Source organism: Drosophila simulans, chromosome 2R (genome assembly GCF_016746395.2).
Source record: "Drosophila simulans strain w501 chromosome 2R, Prin_Dsim_3.1, whole genome shotgun sequence".
Taxonomy (NCBI): domain Eukaryota; kingdom Metazoa; phylum Arthropoda; class Insecta; order Diptera; family Drosophilidae; genus Drosophila; species Drosophila simulans.
Window position 1 is genome coordinate 22,114,568 of NC_052521.2, and position 20,390 is coordinate 22,134,957.

At 44.1% G+C, this 20,390-nt stretch overlaps 1 protein-coding gene across 3 annotated transcripts; it reads left to right on the forward strand.

Moving 5' to 3' along the window:
- The first annotated feature begins 406 nt into the window (after positions 1–406).
- LOC6736169 (protein unzipped) lies at positions 407–20,374 on the forward strand. Of its 3 annotated transcripts, none has more exons than XM_016168951.3 (5): positions 407–561; positions 1,025–1,098; positions 16,374–17,155; positions 17,213–17,562; positions 17,617–20,374. In XM_016168951.3, exons 3-5 carry the CDS (start codon positions 16,447–16,449, stop codon positions 18,022–18,024), a joined length of 1,467 nt encoding a protein of 488 aa, XP_016029588.1. In that variant the 5' UTR covers positions 407–561; positions 1,025–1,098; positions 16,374–16,446; the 3' UTR covers positions 18,025–20,374. The 3 variants fall into 3 exon arrangements, with proteins under 3 accessions (XP_016029588.1, XP_039147968.1, XP_016029587.1); XM_039292034.2 differs by having other exon boundaries at positions 427–592; XM_016168950.3 differs by lacking the exons at positions 407–561; positions 1,025–1,098 and adding an exon at positions 1,169–1,190.
- Positions 20,375–20,390: the final 16 nt, after the last annotated feature.

The window sequence follows — 20,390 nt, forward strand, 5'->3', positions numbered from 1 at the left end:
CCATTCCATCCCTCTATTATAGATTATCTTTTTAGCAAAGTATCGCAACAGCTTCCCCTGGTTCATGACCGGACTTATGATCGAAATCATCCCGGCTTCAAACCAAGCGGTATCGATTGGAATCGAGTACATCCAGAATAGAAATCAGATTAAATTTTTTTGCCGATTTCACTAAAAGTATTAAAAGTCTCAAAGTCAGTCGCATATTCGGATATAGCAAAGGAATCAACTCACTTTTCAAATTATAATATTGGTCAAATTGTTGCAACCTAAGTCTGGCGTATGTCGATCATACTTTTGACATATACGTAGATGTAGACATTTGCTAGCGTTGCCATATGATTTCATTCTTCATTTAGTAGGACGCATCATCAAAATACCATAGCGCCTTTTTGTTTTTGGTGTTTTGCCGGGTCTCTCGTGCTGTCCTCTCTTCGAATCAGTTCTTGGTAAAACCAAACTTCAATAAACCGTTGTGCAGATGCGCGGACGTGCGGATACTTTCAGTTAATTTTGAATTTTTCGAGGAACGGTGAAGGTCCGCGCTTGAAGTCCCATTCAGTAAGTCCAATTCCGAGTATCACAGCCAGATGTGAGTGCTTGGCGCCAGTCGCAATTTAATTGAGTTTAATAAAATATCTGGCGGGCTCCTTACGAACTGTTAATACTGGGGAAGCGGACTTCAGTGAATCCAACTACGAGCAAGAACAAAGTTCCTTAAATGAAGTGCGACTTCTGGCAGCGTTCTTGAGATGCGCGCAGCATCCTTGGCAATGACGTCATTCGCCTGCTGACCAGTTTCTCTGTGCTCGTGTGTGTGTGTGTGGCGAGAGTGTATGCGCGTATGCGTGTGTATGTGTCGAAATTAGAGCGCAATAGCGAATTCGATTTGCATTCGCCGAAGAATTAACTGCAAACGAACAGAATCGATTGTTGTTGTCGCGAGTGCTTTGTTAAGGATAAGACGAAGTCGCGACTAGTTCCGCCAAACTCTCACGTATTGTCTATGGTTTCTCGTTTCCAGGATCCTAAGTGAGAGCCTCCGAATAGGATTCATTGGATGGCAAACTAACGTGCAGCCAGGAATTATCGATTCAGGTAAGCAAGCCATCGTTTCTCCTTGAAGCAACTGGGTCAGACAGCGATGATAATTGCACGTGTAGTTCCTGGTTTTCCATTGAATTGTCGTGGTAAGCTGAGCCACCCCATCTTCCCGAAACCTTCCAGCTTTATGCTGATAATGAATTTTTAATGTGCGCTGAGACTGCTAGTGGAAAAGAAAAGCAAACCCACATAAATTAAACTTGCAAAATCTTCAAAGGACAGAGAAACGTGCCGGTGCTTCTATTCCGCTTTTTTGGGAGGCTGTAAATTTTGAAAGACCAGACGAACGGTAGACAACAAGGTTTGCCCGTTCCCAAGGGATCCCGGGACAACATAATCAAAGGCTTTACTGCTGGGGCTGGAATAGGATGGGGCCCGTCCGGAAACCCTGCCGCAGACAGGTTTCCTGGCCCGGAGTCCCGTGACAGGGCACGTTCGACCTAATAAGCATACGTCGTTGAGTAAATGGGGGCCGTGGAACTTCGCATTTACGACTCGGCAGAGCTGTAAGTGCTTCCGGGCTCCCCCCGAGGGCAAGAATCGATTTTCGATGTTAATCGAGTTGAAAACCCCGCAAACTCTGCTGTGCTTGTGTCCTGTTCCAAAGGGAGTTTCACAATGCCCAGACATATAGGCCCTTAAAGTCAGTTCCAATTTCGCCTGGCCAGGAGAGAAGAGAAGATCTCTGATAAGCTCCCCAGCTAACATACATATATTCTCTCTTTGTTTTTTATTAGATTTGCTCATTCGCGTGGTCCACTCGCAAAGCTCTCGACTCCTCAGTCCACCATCAAAACTTGTTTTATTTTCCCGTTTTGATGCTTCTGCTTGGGTTCGATTTGTTTGGAGATCGCTCTTCCCTCTCTCGTCATCTACTTATTTTCGCAAATTTACATAATATTGGAACGATTTTTGATGGCACTCGATTGTTGCCGTTCTTTCTGGGTGCCATTGGTGTGTGATATCATCAGCCAAACAACACATGTGTGCTAATATATTTACTTCTTGCTTTAATCACACCTCGTTACTGCGGTCTTAGTGACAGAGATGTAATGTACATGTGCAACTCATTCATGAACACTTTCAACAGCTGAATATATTTACGGTGCCTGGTAACATGATTGGATATTAAAAACTCTTAGAACGTCCCATGCATATTTGACATTTCATAGCTCCAAGTGGGCCCCATTGAAGCTTGGCGGCATTGAAATGGCGCCAAGTTGTCGTTCGCTCGTTTGACGCCTCCTCTCCGACATCCTGCTCCTGGGAAGGAAACTTATTTGACGCCACACGCACACAGCTGAGCTGGAGGGCAAAGGACATCGGCACGAAAACAAATAAATGCTCGAGGAGTAGTCAAAGGGGGAAGGACGCGGGGCGAGAGCAATTGTCTGCGAAGGCAGCGAAGGGGATAACGAAACCTTGGCTTGATATCAGGATTCAGGATATGAACAAAAGTTGGCAGTTAATTCGATTCGAAGCCGTTGGCCGCATTGTGGTCTCTCTCAGATCCTGGTGAAGGTCGCAGGATTCGTGGGAGGCACGATGAGTCATCAGTTCTTTAGTTAATGGCCCAAAATGGAGAGCAACAGCTCGGGGGAACGTCGTAAATTTCCCATTGCTAGCAGTTGTTGATTATGAAATTTTATTCTCTGCCCAATTAACTTGCGTCGAGCACGCGATGGCCCATATAGCCTCCCAAGCTCGCATAGATATATGCATAAAGACTGATGTTGCTCAGTTGGGTTTCGGATTGCGGTAGGTTGACTACGATTCGCTTTGTTTATTTGACGGAATGGTGCATGTAGGCCTGGTTCCGGGACCTCCAAGCACTCCCAAAAATGAAAATCGATTTTGTTTGATGGACGCCAGGCATGAGAGAGGTCGTGCACTCCGTCGACAGAAGGCAATTTTAGTGGGGCTGATGAGTTTCTGTGTTGGTGGGGGTTTTCTTGACTAAGGGTTACAATGAAATGATAGTTAAGCATATTGGAATATATTTAATTTTTACTTTAGAAAAATTTGGAACATTTTTAATTTGCTTTGTACATTTGTAGAGTATTTTACCGATCGAAGCTGACAATACATTAAACTTAATTGAAATATTGCAAACAAATCCCTGGCTCCGTGGTGGCGCGTGATGTCATCATATCGAAGATGTATGTGGGAACCTTGAATCGAATTCTCCTCTCTTCTATCGGCTCCCGCGATTATGACTCAGTTTTTCAATGCTATGTAAAGTGATTGAATCGGCTCCGTTTATGGCATTTATGCTATGCGATCTTGAAATGTGCTTGTTTATTGGGTTAAATTGATGGATATTGGATTATGATTGAATTTCGTCGAAGGTAGCCTATTATTGCATTGCATCTGCAGCATCCTCTATTCTAGTCTAGTGTTGGGTTCACTCAGCACGATGATTTGCTGTCTGGGTGAATCACATGAATGCCATTCGGGGTTTGAGGGAACCAGACAAACTAGAGCGGGTCGCAGTCTCCAGGACTTGACTTCAGAGCCGCTATGGGAGAATTTCGTGAATGAATCACGTTCTGTGGGATTTCGCTTTCTGGCTCAAGCTTTTCTTACAGCCTGTCGAGTGCACGGGAACAAGATGAGCGTGAGCGCGGCGCTGTGAAGGAGATTCCGGACTCAGTCCAAGAATGGGCACGAGGACGACGATGACGCGCAGAGACACTCACGAAAAAGGAAAACGCAAAAGGCGATAGACGCCTGTGAGCAACTAACAGCAGCTGCTTCTTCTTGAGGCATTGTCCTCTGCCGCCGAACCCATCCATGCCTGTGCCACCCAGGGGTGGTTTGGCTCAGTACTGCTCGGCGTCTGGCCCTGCTTACAGCATTACACGTTCCCGGAGCCGTGAGCCGTGAGCCCCTGCTCTTGTTGCCACTCACAAATCGTGGCTTCTATTTTTCGGGCAGTACATCCTGCAGACTGGCAGCCGGGGGGTTGGAAGTGGCATTCGCTTATTTTGTTATTTTATTATTTTGCTATTGCTGTCTTTATTCCGCTTTTGTTGTTGTGCCGTTGTCCCTTGTTGTTCTGTTTGGTTCTCGTGAGTCAAACTTTGAGCGAGAAAGACCCTCGGCTTGAGCAGATTTCTTGGCCACAGGGGTGGTCTGAAATATTGAGTAATATCCTTACCAACTCCCTATTCGGCTGCTCCATGGGAATTCCATCTGCATTTCCGCCAATGGGCTATATAGCAAGATTTTCCGGTTGGAAAACAAGTGCCAATATTGGCGTTGGAGAACTATGCACTTTTCGGTTTGCTTCAACTCCCCGCTGTGCTGCAAGTACTATTTATTGCGACATTCGTAAACCGCACGTGCTCCGTTCCAGATCCTGGATATGGTCCCAAATCGGCCGTCTAGCTGCGCCCACCCACTGCCAATTATTTCACTTTTCTGTAAACAAATAAAGCAAACAAAGCGAGATACATAAAGTAAAAATTTATTTCCACACACAAATGGTTATTTGGCCCGGTATTTCTGAACAGCGAACCGAGGCATTTTCCACGCTTCTCCTGGGTGCATCCTGCGGCGTTTATAATGTGGAAACCACCCCGTTAAGGTCTCATGGCAGTGCGTGCCCTTCGCCAGGACCCTTTGGCTCTCCTCTGTTGTGATAAATTTCAAAATTGCCCACATTGTCGTTGGACTTATTGGCCGCGTTTCGAGGGCGGCTTGGTTCCTGACCCGCTCCTTGGTTTCCTGCCCACATACTTGTCACCCCTTAGACTCGCATTGGACCGGGGAAAAGTCACATGACTTGCATTCTGGCCGTTAACATACTCGACACTCTCACACCTTCTAGACCCAAGTCCTCCTCTAAAGTGGATTGCGTGCCTTTGAAACCGTTTGTTTGTCGTTACTCTGAAGGGCTAACGGGTTGGCTTAAAGCGCAAATAATTTAGCCTTCGAGTAATCTAACTCTTTGGAATGGTTTTGGTACAAGGCAGGATTTTGCCCTATTCCTCAAGTTTCCAATCAACCTTTCAGGAAGCTTTGTTAGAAGTGAAGTCCTTGTGCCCACCTCTCTATAGCCCATTCAGCTTGTCTTCCGCCGTCGCTATTACTTCCAGCATCGGCGACGAAAACCGCTTTGCGTTGGTGTGCTGTAAAAAGACGTATTTCGGATGCGGAACTTTTCACTTTCCTTGGGGGTGAAACTCGCCAGGAAGGCACACAGTAAAAAGCAGCCGAGAACTTGGAAGTTAACGCTAAATTTAAGATACACAAAAGCGCGCAACCGTTCCCATAGCTCCCGAAGTACTGCGGGCACAGCTGTTTGCAGTCAAACTCATAAGTGCGCGACGGAGGTGAGATTTAGATATCCCGTCCTCCTTCTTTCCATACCGTGAGCCTCCCGGCAATCCGGGCTGAATTGCATTTTCGATCAGTGACTGCAGACAGACGGAGCCTCGAACAAGGTGAACCACACGATTGGAATCCAGGTGCGGCAGCTGCTGAGTAAATCTTCTCCAGAATGCACGCCCTACGAATCCCACACAACCAAGGAAGCATTGCAAAAAGCCTTTATTGGGTATTAGCGATAAGTGCTTGACAACGAATGCCAGAGTGACGGGACAACAAGGACGAAAATGTCCACGTTACAATGGAAAATCAATAGGCAGGGTCCTATGCCTGGCACTACGCAGTTTGAGTGGAGTGTCCCCGCTGGTTTGTGTTGGCGCCGTGTCATGTCAGCAAATGTCTCATGTTTGGGCTCCTGTTTTGCCACTTGACATGGTGTACTGGCTGCCGACCGCGTTGTTGTTGCAAATAAAAGACAGGTTATATACATTCTGCAAAATTGCTACTGCAAAGGTCCGCTGCTCGGCACTCTTTCCTGGAATCCAAATGAACTTTCCATGTGACTGGTCACAGAAAACTAGCCAGCTTCAGAAGAGTCCTGCCAAGATTTTTCCTGCAAATTGTCCGAGTTGCCAGCCAGCTCTATTGTTTCGTATTTGATTCTGGCTAATGGACTGGGTCACTGAAATTGTGTGTTATTGATTTATGGAAGGCACTTTGTACTAGCTGATTGAGTTCGTGGTTGGGTTGTGGTAGAAATCAGAATGGAGAATTTCAAGCTCCCACTATGGGCATCTCAAACACTCAAATCTACGAGGTCCCCGAAGCGTTCCTCTGCACAGCTCAGCCTGAATTGTCGCCACTCAGGGAAGGGGATTTGTATTATGTGTGGTGTGCCACATTTCTAAGCGTCTGCTGTTGACATTTGCATGGGTTGTTCAAAATTTCAGCACAACCTGGATATTCACAAACACAAGTGTCAGCTCCAATTAAAATGCCGTTTGTTTGTTTGTCCACTCTGAACGTCGAGTGCACCGTAATATTGAACTTCCTCTGCCACTGCCGCCTCCTCCCCCACCCCCTCCAACCGTTCAAGCAAAGTATGGCGCCAACCAATCGAGATAAGAGTCTGCATCTGCGCGGGCGTATTTCGCATCTGTAATTACAAGCACAGCAGGCGGTCTAATGGGTCGCCTTATTCGAAAACATTCCTTCGAAGACCCTTATTGACTGGTCTCTGTGGTGGTTAAGATAGAACGTGACCAATGGGGCGCGGGAACGGGCTGACCTCAAAAATTATGAACTTTTCACACCTTGAATGGCCTGCCTGATGGCACACAGTTGACGGTCAGCGGACTCGTGGCTTTTTTATTGGCCTGGCCATTAATTAGCTAATTTATTTTATGATCCTGGAGCTTGATGGTTATAGTCATTCATTAGTGTATGAAACGGGACGCAAACTGGCTGATGCAAAACAGCACGCGTTCCAATATCGATGAGCGAACGGGGAGGTGTGGCCAGGTAGAATGTAGCCGAGTTCGCTTTAAGCTTAGGGCTTCTAATCCATGACCACATCCTCCTGACATTGCTCGAGCGCACAATTGCATTTTCCGCTCATAAGCCTCCATTTCCTTTGGCGGCCTCTTTGTTCTAGCGGATTTTCGAATTCGGCCTCCTCTGTGGATAGTTGCCCCACGTGCAGTGAAGATTACGCTTGTTGACTTTGAGCGGATAGCTGAACGCGGCAAACTGGTTTACTTGCACCACACATATAGCACACTGGCATACGTTGCAATTAGCCCGGCTCAAGTCGTGGCTAACGGTACCCCATTTTCCCCCGTCTCGCCCGGCACTTGGAGTTCATAACTATCAGTTTGTTGTGCCCAAAAATGTAATCGCATCAGGCACATGAGATTTAGCGTCGATAGTGTCGGCTCCAGTGATAGATTACCATGTGCAAGCTTGCTTGGTTGGTTTACTCAATTTTACAATTACAATTTGTTAAAATATGTATTACTCCAGAGTCAGTTGGAAAAGCCAAATAGTCGCACTATTTTTGCGTTGTTCAATCCATCTAAGGATCTATAGGATTGGATATAGGATATAGTATTTAGAGGCTCAAGTGAAATGCTCGTTGCCGGTGTGATGCCTGCCTAACATGAGCGGTCAATTAGGAAGGACGACGACAGGCTTAAAACGACTTCATTACCATCAATCTTAATTAAAAATCATTGGAGCTGCTTACATATTCGCTAAGAAAGATGCCCTACCGGCGGTTCAGAAACCCTCCGCGGTACCCGCGATGATTTGTGATCCCCCACCGGACGAGGCTGCCCCACAACTTAAGTGGCCAGAGTTATGAGACGGCTTCCCGGCAAACTGAAAACAAGTCGCAGATAGAGACATACCCATAAAGTAGCTGCGATTCCAGCACTTGCGTCTCTATCTGCAGTGGGATATCTGTAACTGCTCGCAGCGCGTTTTGTATTTGCATCTCGGTTCAACTGGGTTTCCCAGACTTTCTTGCTCGATTCTGTGGCGTTTTGTGTTGAGCAAATTGTGGGCAATCATTGTCAATTTACAGTGCTCATACGGAATGACTTGGTGCCTGTACTTGGCGGACTGTAGAAATTGGTCAGCAGTGCGCCCTCGGGAGCATAGACCCTGCTGCTTGCCCCAAAGCGTCGTCTGTGCCAACCAGTCTCCACTGCACCCGCATGCCTGTCAGCCTCTCAACAACTCACCAGTGCACCTTGAACTACAAGCAGTGGCGACGTCTCCGTCGACGGTTACTACTGCCAGAACTTGCAGAGAAAAAAAATATGCAAAAATGGGCACGATATTCTACAAAATACAAGCTTAGTCCGGACCAGCAGCACCTGTACTTTTAGAATATATGTAAATGTTTTGAATTTTTTTGGTTACCAAAAAAGTGACATTACGATTTTATGTTTTTCTTTCGGTGTAGGATGACGACTTCAAGCTTACAACATAGACAAACGCTTTCCTCTTTCTGTGAGACACTTATCCGAGCTGTGAGATCAGCTTGGGTTTTCGTGGCTCCGGGGGTCGTTCGCTTTATTTACCTTGTCTGAGAATTGGCGAGCCCTGTCTCTCACTTCTTTCTCCTCACCACTTAGTTCCAGTTTTTTATTTATATTTGTTGGGCAAAATTTGTATTTTTAGTGCGTCTGCCTTTCGGGGTTTGTTTGTTCGTGCGCTTTCTGAGCTCCTCCGTCGCTACAACATTTATTGCTTTCATTTATTGCTATTTGCATTTATTTCTTTTTCGTGCGAAAATAATTTGAATCACTAAGTACTTTTTTTGCTGATCCTCTCGAAAGAAGAATCCAAAAGCTGTGGACATCTATCTAGTGACTTGGTTGAGTGTCACCATGTTCTGCATTGCATTCGATTATTTGAGTGCGGCTCTACGCCTTAATAAAGACAATGGGTTGAGTGTTTTCCATTTTTCTCGGCTCTGACCTACTGTAAGGCAATCAGACTGCGTGGATTTTTCACTTTGTGGAGAAGGTTGTCATAGCGAACATGGGGAACATCGCTTATCGCGTTTAACGCCCCGTATCACCGTACAGTACACCCTCCGACAAACGACTTCGACCGCAAGAACACCAACGACCCACTTCACCCACGCAGCGCAGAAGCACAGCTTTCCAGTGGAGAGCAGTTACAGGTCATTAGGTGCTCGCTCGCATCCATGGAGAGTTGTCAAACGATGTCATCAGCAATAGATGCCAAACATGGAGCGTCGGCAATTTCATTTCATTTAATGTTTAATGTCAAGTGTCTGACACACATTTTTAGCTCCCGCTACCCTGGCGTTCGTATCTCGCAGATCATCGGCGATGATGGCTGGCAAACCTTAATTAGAAATGCAGTGACTTCACCCGGACTGAATTATAAAATTACCCGCTCTAAAATTCCGACGCTGCAGGAAGGAACTGGGAGTGGAATGATAATTGGAATTCGCTAATTAGAACAGGCGCGGCCGAAGGAGTCCACTGTAGTGACTCCTGAACAGGAGCATCACCTGCAGTCCCCTTCCATTGCTTTCGTGTTTGTTCTAATCGTGCTCTACATTGTCGTGTTTTCATTGTTGAACAAAATAGTTTTGCAAATTGCTTTCACTTCGTCTGGGTCACAGCATTCCATTTGCATTCGCTTGCAGCTGTGGATGTTCGAGAGGATATTTTTTGTCTCTAGAGCAGATAATAGCATTGCATTTTGCAATGTGAGTAATTTTCTAGAAACCGGTATGGGAGTGAGTTCCTACAATAATTGAAGTGCTGTGGACTTTTATTAAGCCAAAATGCTGCGCTTATGAGCCGAACTTTATGCACAACATGGATTAGTATGTATCTGCTGACCTCATCGACGGAAGCGCAGCAAACCAGAACAGAAAACAGAGACACACATTAGACTAACTGCGAACGCGAACTAAATTGCTAGAAATTGAAAGTGACACTGAGAATCGCACGAGCTTAAATTTGCTGCAAATGGAAACATTCTTCCATTATAACAAATGGCCGGGTATTTGGGGCAGAGCCCCCTTTCAATTTAGTCGAACAGAGCAGCGTACTAAAACGAAGGAGTACTGGTACTAAGCAAGGAAAGATGGCACAAATTTTCTAGAGTAAACAATAGCGATGGTCTGAAGGGTCAAAATGCAAATTGCCAGTTAATTACCGACTGAAACGGGGAAGCCTGTTGGGACGAAAGGATCAAATAACAAATGAGCGCTTGGGTCAAAGTGGGCTAGCGGCCACCCTTGAAAGTGACAAATATGGACACTTTCTTGCTGGGCACTAAAAAAACTTAAAAACGGGGCTCAAAAGACGAGGAACATTCGGTAGACTTTTTGTTAATAGCACTTGTGTCCATCAAATTGAAGGCATCATGTCATCACTGGGCGGATGAGCAATGTTCGACCATAATTGATGGGCTGTCGAAACTTACTGCCGAGAGCTCAATAAACACTTGAGAATGGTGCTTATAAGCCACGAAGGCCGACTTGGGATCGAGGGCCAAGTTCTAGCGCTGAGATATGTAATGAGTGCAGCACGCGACGCGGCATCTAGGCCGGCCTGGCATTCACTTATGCATTGCATCCAAGAGCAGTTGAGTTTCCCTGACTTCTGGGATGCGCGTAACCCGAGCCTCTCCGCCTGTCAATGAGGTGCTAATGGAGCCCTGGCAATGAATCGCGACGTGCCGACGCGGCATGCTGCGTTTCTCTGCTCCACTGATCCGACTCTCGGCCACGGTGTGGAAGTACAGTTAGATGGTGTGTTTGCCACAACCGCAGTTTTGACTTACCATGTCTAATAAAAGAGGTTGGAACCGCGGAGCTCCCTACCTAGAGCTTCCCTCGACCCCCATGGACTGTTGCTGTTTTGGTATCAATCCTTGATGGAACATTAACATCGTTATCTGGTTGGTGTTCAGAAGACAAAAGCAACCAGAGAATTTCATTGGATCACAAAATTATCATTCGGTAGCTGTGTAGTAAAACTAGTTTTCAATCTTTCTGCGGCTAGATCTACATCACGTACATTATTTATTCTCTGTATAGCCCCATTTCCATAATTACATATCCGAATTGCAAAGTAAGCGGCTGTTATATAGCTCGTTAATAGATGAACCCAACAAAAGTTCCGGCAGCAACCAAGGTCTGAGCAAAAGCGGGCATGACGTTTGCCATCTAATATTTAAAATAGATAAATTAAAATAGATAAATCGCTCCGCAATTCATACGGACTAAATTCAATGGAAAAAACAATACTATAGTATGCCTGTGTATATACCAGTAGAATATACATTGTTTGAGGCAATTAGATTCTTTTGGCTTTATTTCATATCTTAATGCTGACAGATGAAATTCTGATAATAGCTTTCGACTTGAATCAAGCAATATGTATCTGTACATATTGCGCAAAGGCAAGATTAGATTCGTTAAAGAGCGCCGAATGTGGCCTTGGCGTTGTATCCAATTTTGTATATGTTGGACTTACTTCAGAACGTATTGTTCAAGAATAGGCATAGCTTAAGATTGATTCCCCTCTTCTTGCTTCGTAAAATCGGAGTCCAGTCGAAAAACCAGTTCAAGCTTACTTTTTCGTTATTCTTACGTTTTTGGCGGTATAAATTTAGGATCAGCACGTGGCTCGCTGGCTTCAAGAACGCTACACAGTACCGGTTTTGGTTTGTTTTTGCCTGTACAGTGCTCCGATGATGATGACGTAGTGCTGGGGCGCTCGAAGCACATATGGCTCACTCTCCAACGGCCCATGACCAATTTCGAAAAGAACGCAATCTGCGAGAGGTCAATGGGATTCCTATCGAGGGGAACAATGTTATAGAACACCAACTACAGAATCAAAAGAACACCATCAACGTGGCGAAATGTGTTTTGTCGGAAGCCTGCAAGGGAAAATGGCGTATTACATTGATGAATTCAATTAGTGCGTCTTCAAGAGCTTTGAGTGCCTTCTGTCTAGTGCTCTTACTTATCGTGCATAATTAAAAAGCAATTATACCGAAGTATTGTCAGATGTTCGGCTACGGCCATTATTAAGGCTTTGAAGAATTGCGTGAAATGGTCTCTCACGTATCGTTGCGAAATGCTTCGGACAAGTATTTCAACTAAATGTCTCAAACGGTTAGTTTTATTTTTATTTTGTGTCCAATATATTTTGATGCACAACATTTTGTACGCTTAATTTCCTTGTGGGGCACTGAAATTATAATTAATGACAATTTTATTAAGCATTACAAATTAATTAATTAGCAGCTCGTTTGTTTGCTTAATAGGGCTTTAATTAAAGATTTTCAACTTTACTCTAACATTTCGAAATGTTTATTTAGTTAAATCCAGTTAATATGCGTATAAATTTGTATATATTTTTGTGTGAAAACGGGTTTACTTTGAAATGGAAATTGAATTGAATACTGAATAATAATACTGAATATTGAATAATGTTGATAATTCGAAACGAAGCAAGCCCTCTGGCTTTCGATTTCGGGCTAAGCCGAGTTTTCCAACACTTCGAAGGTAATGACATCAGTGAGGCAATCAAGGCGGTCAGCGCACCACATTCAGTCTCCCTGAACAGTGGCTAGCCAGGTGGCAATTAGTAGACTGCCCCGGCGACTTTTAAAACTGTTAACGTAACTACTTGGGCTCCCCAATCAAACACGGCGATCGATTGATCCATTAAATTAATTGAGTGGAATCGCTTTGCAAACAATGATGAGATGGGGCACACCGGCTGCCCATTGTCACGTGCCCTCGTGCAGACTGCATTCAATTTAATGGGCTCACCAACAGCCGCCGGTAGCCGGTCCAACCTGAGCGGACTGCTCCAGACGCCCTAATTGATGCAACATGCAAATGGGCATGGGCCTGCCAGGCGGAAAGTGGTGGGATCGGGGTGTGAAAACTTTGGGCCAGACTTGCGCCATACGAGAGCGCTGTCGCAGCTGGGCAAACACAGGAGGTGCATGACAGGGGATGGGGTCAGTGGAATGAATCTGTGATGTCGGAGCTTTAAAATTTATTTGTATGTACATATATACTTGCAATGTAACAAAAAGTTTTGTGCTGCTCAGCTTCTGATATTAAATAAATACAGTAATGATTTTAAATCAGATCCTTACATACCGCTATTGTAGTCGGCAACCAGTGAACCCGCTGGATTCTACGCAGAGAATCTACGCCGAAAATCTACGGATTATGATCAGACTCCTAAAGCACGTGTTTTTTCGATTACCTTTTAGTACTTTTAAGCTGGACACTTTAATTAAGTTAACAACTGTTTTTGTAATGCTGCGCTTGCAGCTAGAAACAGCTGAATGGTAATTTTCCTCTGTTTTTCTCGTTGGTTTCTTTTTGGACATGAAAAAGACCGACCGGCAAAACCAGCCGTTGGGTCTGTTACCGCGTTTTGGTCGTGCTTCGCTGGTTAACTGCTTTGCTTCGCTGCGTTGAAACGGCTTGGAAGCCACGAGCAGCGGGACGGACGGCAATCGGTGTAGGCACGGTCTCTCGAAAGCGTGGGAGGTTAAAGGTATAGTGTCACCTGTTGCTAAGATAGCCAGCAAGTAACAATAACGAACAGGCAATTATATAAAGCCAGATAATATTTGCACTGATATCTGACATGACTGTTCAGATTGCATATGAGTTTTTAAAATATTCAATCGTCATTAGAGGAAAGCCGCGAGAGCGGCACGCAAACTGAACCATCAATTAAGTCACCTGTAAAATTGAACAGCAGTTATTGAGAAATAGCTTCAGCTAGGATTGCGGATAAGCATTTCATGCAATCGTTAAGTACTTTCAAACCGGAGTAAGACAATTATTCAATCGGCTTTCAATTGAAAAGTAAAAAGTGGGAGCATGGCTGTATAAGCTGTAAGTATTATAAGTAATCATTAAATCCATTTGACGGAAATGCTTTTAATTGATTTTGAGCAATTACTACAACTGAAAACTAAATTCCTCTATACTTAGTGTTCGACAAGTCCATTTTTTATAATCTTTTTTTTAATCGCAGAAGAAGTTGATTGATAAACTCAAAGCAAATGCTCACTTATTCTATTAATAAAGGAACCCCCTTGAAAGCTGTGTATATTGCGTACTCATTTTTTCCAGCCGCAAACTACAAGTTCGGTATACTTTCAAATCTAAAACTCTGCTTTGCTTTTGGCCCACTTATTTATAGTTTTATTCCCATGCTAATTTGGAGGCAACATCACGTTCGGATGGTGCTGGGAGTAGTTTGCTGGTCGTTACTGCCTTTAATGGTTTTCTAATTAATTTTTGTTTACAAATATTTCAAGGCGAAGCCAAGATCATTGAACCCTTGCTTTTTGGGCGCTCGCTAGCCAACCGAAGTGAGAAATCTAGTGTTGAAACGCTCGGACGCCAGATCATTGTAATGTCAAAGTCATAATGCACAATGCCCAATTGAGTTGATTGAAGCGCGAGTCGGGCCCTCATATAGTAATGGGAATCAGAATGCGAAGGAGGACGGGAGTGGTTAGTGCGGCTGCGGCATGAACAGGGACCATAATTCAAAAGAACTAGCTGAATCAATTTGGTGCAACCCAATGTTTTGTTGCACGACACGAGCAACGGCTCCAACTTGTTGCAGCTTTCTTAACCAAGAGGGTCAGAGTCAAAGTTCAATAAAATCCAATTAAACTACCGCAGGCTGCCCCTTCCTCTTCGCTGCTGCAGAACCCGCAGACCTTTCACCGCGCCCTGTTGCTCGTAAATCTTAATAAGCTAACCTGCAGGGGAATCCGGGAACTCGCAAGCCGAAGAGAATGTTGCAAGCCATGTGATTTAATATAAGGCCACGTGAACTTTCACTGACTTGTGTGTTCCGGACTCTCGACTCCCCTCCATGGGCAGATCAGATTCCGCCACCCGATTTCCGCACTGTCAGAGCGCTCAATTGAATTAATGCTGGGTGTCGGCCAGCGAGGAGGCTTCGGCGTTGTGCAACTATGCTGGACATTAATAAATAATTTTCTGCGATGCCTTCGCCAATTTGACGGGTCGGTCTTCGCGTCGGCTATTTTTAGCATATTAATTGCATGCGCAAAAACGGGCTAGCAGTGCGGTCGGTGACCAGAGGTCAATATGCCTTGAAATGTGGATCTCCATAAGTTGCTGCCTCCGGTCGCACCCCGCGACGCTTTTATGACAGTTGCTTCCGCTGTTGGCCGAAGGAATGCCAGTGTTCCGCAAGTGCCTCAAGTGGCAAGTGGTGCGTCACAGCAGAATTTTTTCACAGACCAAACTGGTTACTCACTGGGAGCTCGCATAGGTGCAGCCGGAAGGAACAGATGCTGAGCATCCTCCCATCGGGATGGTGCTGTGTTGTCAATGTAGGCTCTTGCGCTTACTCCTCACAAGTTGTCTGAGCAATGAAGCCGCGTCGTTGAACACAAAGCAGGGACCAAGCAATTTCTATCTGCGGCTGCTCATGTATTATTTAAATTTTGAGCCAGCCCACTTTAACTCCCGGCACTCGACAGTTACTTGGCCCCGGCGAGGGCAGTGTCATCCCCTCGTCGAGTTTCGCTTCAAAACATATCACAATAACACATCATTTGTCAAGGCAACAAATGATGTTGCATGTAACCTTATCATCTCATATCCGCTGCAGACGGTTACGTTACGGTTTGGCAAGAAAGGGTCAGTGTGGGTGAGCAGCTGAAAGCCGGACATTTAGAGGCAAATGCTTTGGGTTCGTTATAGGAGCCACCTCGGTTGAAAACAACAGCACATTACCACGGTGAACTAGACGAAGTCAAGCTGTATTCATGCTGCCGTAAATGTGTATTGCACTCGTACTAACATGACCAGTGTGTCCGTGTCCTGAACACAATGCTTGCTAATGAATAAACATGGCGACCAGTCACTTCCGCTGCAGCAAACCCCTCTTCCTTCGCTCCTCTTCGTCCATAAATTAAATTACAAAGTTACGTATACGCCGTGTGTCCGCACGAAACTTGCGCAAGCAAGCGACAAATTTATTGGGAATCCTTTCCATAGGGACAACATGCGGACGTATAGCATGTTACTCCCCAAATTGACAGCTCAGTGCTGGGTTCGGTGACATTGATGCCGCTAATGGGAGAAGCAAAACGGCGGGGGAGTTGTTTGTTGCAGATTCTCCTACTAGCCGCTTAAATTTTTAATGTATTTTTTTCGGACCAAAAAGAGTAAAGATTTTCAGAAAGCCGATCATGTGAACTTCCGTAATGTTTGGCTGCCAAAACCTATTGTCAGTAAATAAAAAGCACGCAGCTTGAAGGTTTTGATAATGAAAATCGAGTTTACCTTCTGGAGATTGCCCAAAATAAGAATATTTTTAATTATTTTTGTGTGCTTTAATTTTTAGATCCCACCTCTTTTGGGCACAAACTGGATTGACAAAAGTCAGAGTCCAATCACTACGAAGTACAATCAGCACGATGACATCAAATAGTTGTTTAATCAGTCTAGGCTGCCTACTGGTCCTTATTCAAACTCTAGCTCCAGCAAAGTCTGCGGAGCACTCAGTGTTCACCCACAAAAACGCGTCATCGGTCTTGGGTCAATTGGTTACCTCGAGTACCCTAGTATGGGAAAGCTATGACCCCAAGGATGCTACACAGTTGCAGTTCGCCGTGGAGGGCGGAAAGTACATTACTGAGGATGAGCATTACCCCATGTACGTATGTCGTGTACCAATCGATGGTATCCAAGTGTCCGGCCATACCGAGAAAATCCTTCAGAGACACGTATGCCTTGCGGCCCACTATAAGCACGGAAAGTACGACAACTTCGATGTCCTTATGAACAAGGGTCACCTGGGGAAGGTTGGCTGGCGTCATTGGCGTAAGTTCGATGCTGGTGTTCCCGTCGGTGCAATACGCATTGGAGATGACTCTTACATTGGTCGCCATCGTGCCCCAAGTCAACCGAACAAGGACGGGGTCGTCACCCATTGGGGAGCAGACTTCAATCTGGGCCACTTGGAGCCGGTGGGTCTGGGAAAAATTAGGGTCATTGAAGCCGAACGTGAGAAGTACTACGACGATGGCGAAGTTTTAGTCGAAACAGAGCCCTTCCGATACGAGCTCAGGGACATCAAACTGGATCGCCTGCGCACTGATATTCAAGAGAACATGACTGAACTAGGTAAGTCTAATCAAATATAATTTGTTAGCTTTTTAATAACGTTAACTGATTTCGTAGTTACCAGGAAGCTTGAAAATCTGGAAGATAAATATAGTACAGTAGAGACGATTCTAAGCTATACCTTCAACTATAATCAATATTGGGGATCCCACGAGGGTGTTGCTCGTGGTCTACCCACAAAAATATTCGAAAAAGATGAGGCCGTTCCGGCTGAAATTAACTGGGCCTTAAAACACACCGAAAAACGATCGGAAAACAAGGCAGTGCACACGAAACTTTGGCCTGGAACAGCAATTAATGTTACGCTACGTGGCAATTATGTGACCCTGGAGGCGCCGTACAGTGGCAAGCTCTTTGCTTTCTATTACGGAAGCGATGAAAGTGTTTCCCGAAAGATCAGCGCAGAGGCAAGTGGTTTGAGCTTTTTGTAAAGCCATATTCTAATGAATTTCAATCTACAGGTGCGAAAGAGCTACTTGAAGGAGGTGAAGCTGGAGTTCAGTCCCGTCTACTGGATTGAGAACGGTACTCTGGTTCCCACAACGACCACCACAACGACCACATCCACATCGACCACGACACATGCCACCACAACCAGCACCAACGAGCCGACGCCCATAAATGAGCCCCCGCTGGTCCATATGAAGGACAACGGTGTGCAGCATTCAGGTCCCGATACGCTGGAGAAGACCTTGCATGACTCCCCGTCCAGCAACGAATTAAATTCGCACGAGGCTCCAGAGAACATGTCCTCCGACCCGGGAAAGGATGTGGCGCTGGCAGGGTTCGGAGTCAATGCAGCGGGGTCAACATTTATTGCTGGGTCGACTTTATTAACGCTACTTTTAACACTTTTTTTGAGTCTGTAGATGAAATTGAGCTCTGGACTCAGTATAGCGTTTAATTGTTGTTGTTGTACCTGTTGTACCCGTCTTTGAGAGCGTCAGAGAGATGTAATAAGCAGATAGACATTGTAGGCATATATAAACCCCAAGAACCGGGAAAAAATTTGGTGTGAAAACGAAAAGCAAAAGTCGATATTTTTTATACTTGTCCCAAGGCTTCTTCTTTAACACGCATGCAAGCGAAAAGAATTTAAATGATCATTAAAATAAACGTAATACATTCCTAAACAGAACCCCTTACAAGCGGAAATAAATCAAAAGTATAATTAAAAATAAATATATTCATATTTTTATGTAGAAATATTTTACAAGTTTTTTTATTTGCAATGATTTAAACGCTTCTCATTTTTGTAGTTAGTAAGCAGCATTAATAGCAAGTAGAGAAAATAATAAACTTGAATTGACATTTGTTTAGGGATGGTATTATAGATCGCGCTCTCTAAAATGATGTATGTATAGTATATGTACATGTATGTCAAATATGTAAACCTATGTATAACATAAGTACGAGTATGTATGCTATTTTTTAAGTCAAACACTCCAAATATGTAAAATAGATACGTTTTATTTGAACACTTTGATTTAAAATATGATTTGCGTTTATTTAAGGCTAATCTCTATCATAATTGATATGATTTCAATTAGAACTTCATTAAAGAAACAATGAATATATATAAATAAAAGGCTTGTAAATGAAAATCGAAACAAAATTGGTTTTCTTAAACACTAAATTTAAATTTTATGTTTTTGCTTTTAAAATCTAGTATTTACAAAATCTACGCTGACCAAATGCTGTCACTTCAAAACAGTTAATGATAAGTTTGTTACATTTCTAACGACCAATTTATACATCTTTATATTCAAAGGAGTAGCTAAATCGGGTTTCGAGACAGTACTTTATTAATGTCTGTTAAGCTCATAAAATATTCAGCTCACAATACCTCTATCATCATCAATACATTCGAATTCGCTCTTGGAGTCACACCTGCGCCTACCTTTTCAGCGCAATGTCGTTGAAATTATAGTTGACACCTGGAAAATAAGCGAGTGCGAGGAAAAAAAACACATAAACATATAAATTAAATTAACTAAAATGGGGCAGTGGCCGTCGGTCTGGTTCCAATAGATTTCGCATATTGATATGCCATGCTGTCTGCTGGGCTTTCGTTAACAATGCAATTTGTGCTGAACTGCTCTGATAGTGTTATATCTGCCCAGCTTCTTTCGCTCGTTCTGCGCTGTTGGAATCTAGTTCCCAAAATCAGGTTGATAGCAACCTGGCAAAAAAGTGGTTTCGCATTAGAAACCCATGTATTGTCAGGCGAGCGATATTTTTAAAGCGTGAACACATGATGGCTATGAAACGGGTTTTGATTTGGATGGCAGGGCAATTGAACTATATCATTATAGCTTAGAGGACGTCTGTTCAACTCAGTATTCTATCATTTTAAGAGTGAGTACCTATTTATTTGGGCTTTTGCAGTGTAGACAAAGTCATTGTGCGATTACCCAATGATTTACCAACTGAAATGTGGGGAGGTTCAGTCCGCTTGAACCCAGAACTAGAGATGCCGGCATGTTAACCAACTCATCCTCGACTGTTGCTCTGGTCTGTTGACCAAATTTGATATGCATGGATTGGTTGGAGCAAACGCCGCCAGTACCGCTGGCCCCAACCTCCTATGTTGCAGTGCGCTGTCAGGTTTCCCTAGCAGTTGTCTGTAGTGGCGTGCAATCTGCTACATCCGCCGCTTCATCTGCCATCCGCTATATATCCTTCTTTTAGGCGTGACGCGGGGAAACCCCCACAGCGATTTGCTTTACTGACGTAGGCATATGAATGTGACCGCCCCTGCATTTTGTGCATTGCCCTTGCTGCACTAAGGGATCTGGGTATAACCGCGGATCTGGCTGTGCCTTGTGCGTGGTGGTTATGTTTTAGCATTTTACGCTTCATAATATGGTATTCGGAAATTGCATAAACTTAGCTTCTGCGTGTGGGGTGCAGCAATATATCTTTTTATTGAATTCCAATTTAATTTGTTTTATACGATGAAAAGGCTTGAGGTTAAAAAACAAATGTAATCAATGAAAATAATACAAATTTTTATTTTGAATAATCAAAAAGTAAATGTGATTGATAATGTATTTCCAGCCCATTGCTATTCGATAATCAGATTAAATGTATACATACACAGTAATTGCGAACACAAAAGCTAGAAAAACATTTCAACAAAGCCTAAGTGTGTTTTAATTATTATCATTAACTTAAATTGTGATTTTAAATATTCCAATAAAGAATTTTTGAAGCATATGTTGGTTTTAAGGTT

Bases quoted from the DNA above. Each gene is read 5' to 3' on its own strand.
- LOC6736169 (XM_016168951.3), top strand. From the start codon at position 16,447: ATGACATCAAATAGTTGTTTAATCAGTCTAGGCTGCCTACTGGTCCTT. The intron at 17,156-17,212 runs GTAAGTCTAATC...CTGATTTCGTAG, and splicing joins AGAGAACATGACTGAACTAG to TTACCAGGAAGCTTGAAAAT. The intron at 17,563-17,616 runs GCAAGTGGTTTG...TTCAATCTACAG, and splicing joins CCCGAAAGATCAGCGCAGAG to GTGCGAAAGAGCTACTTGAA.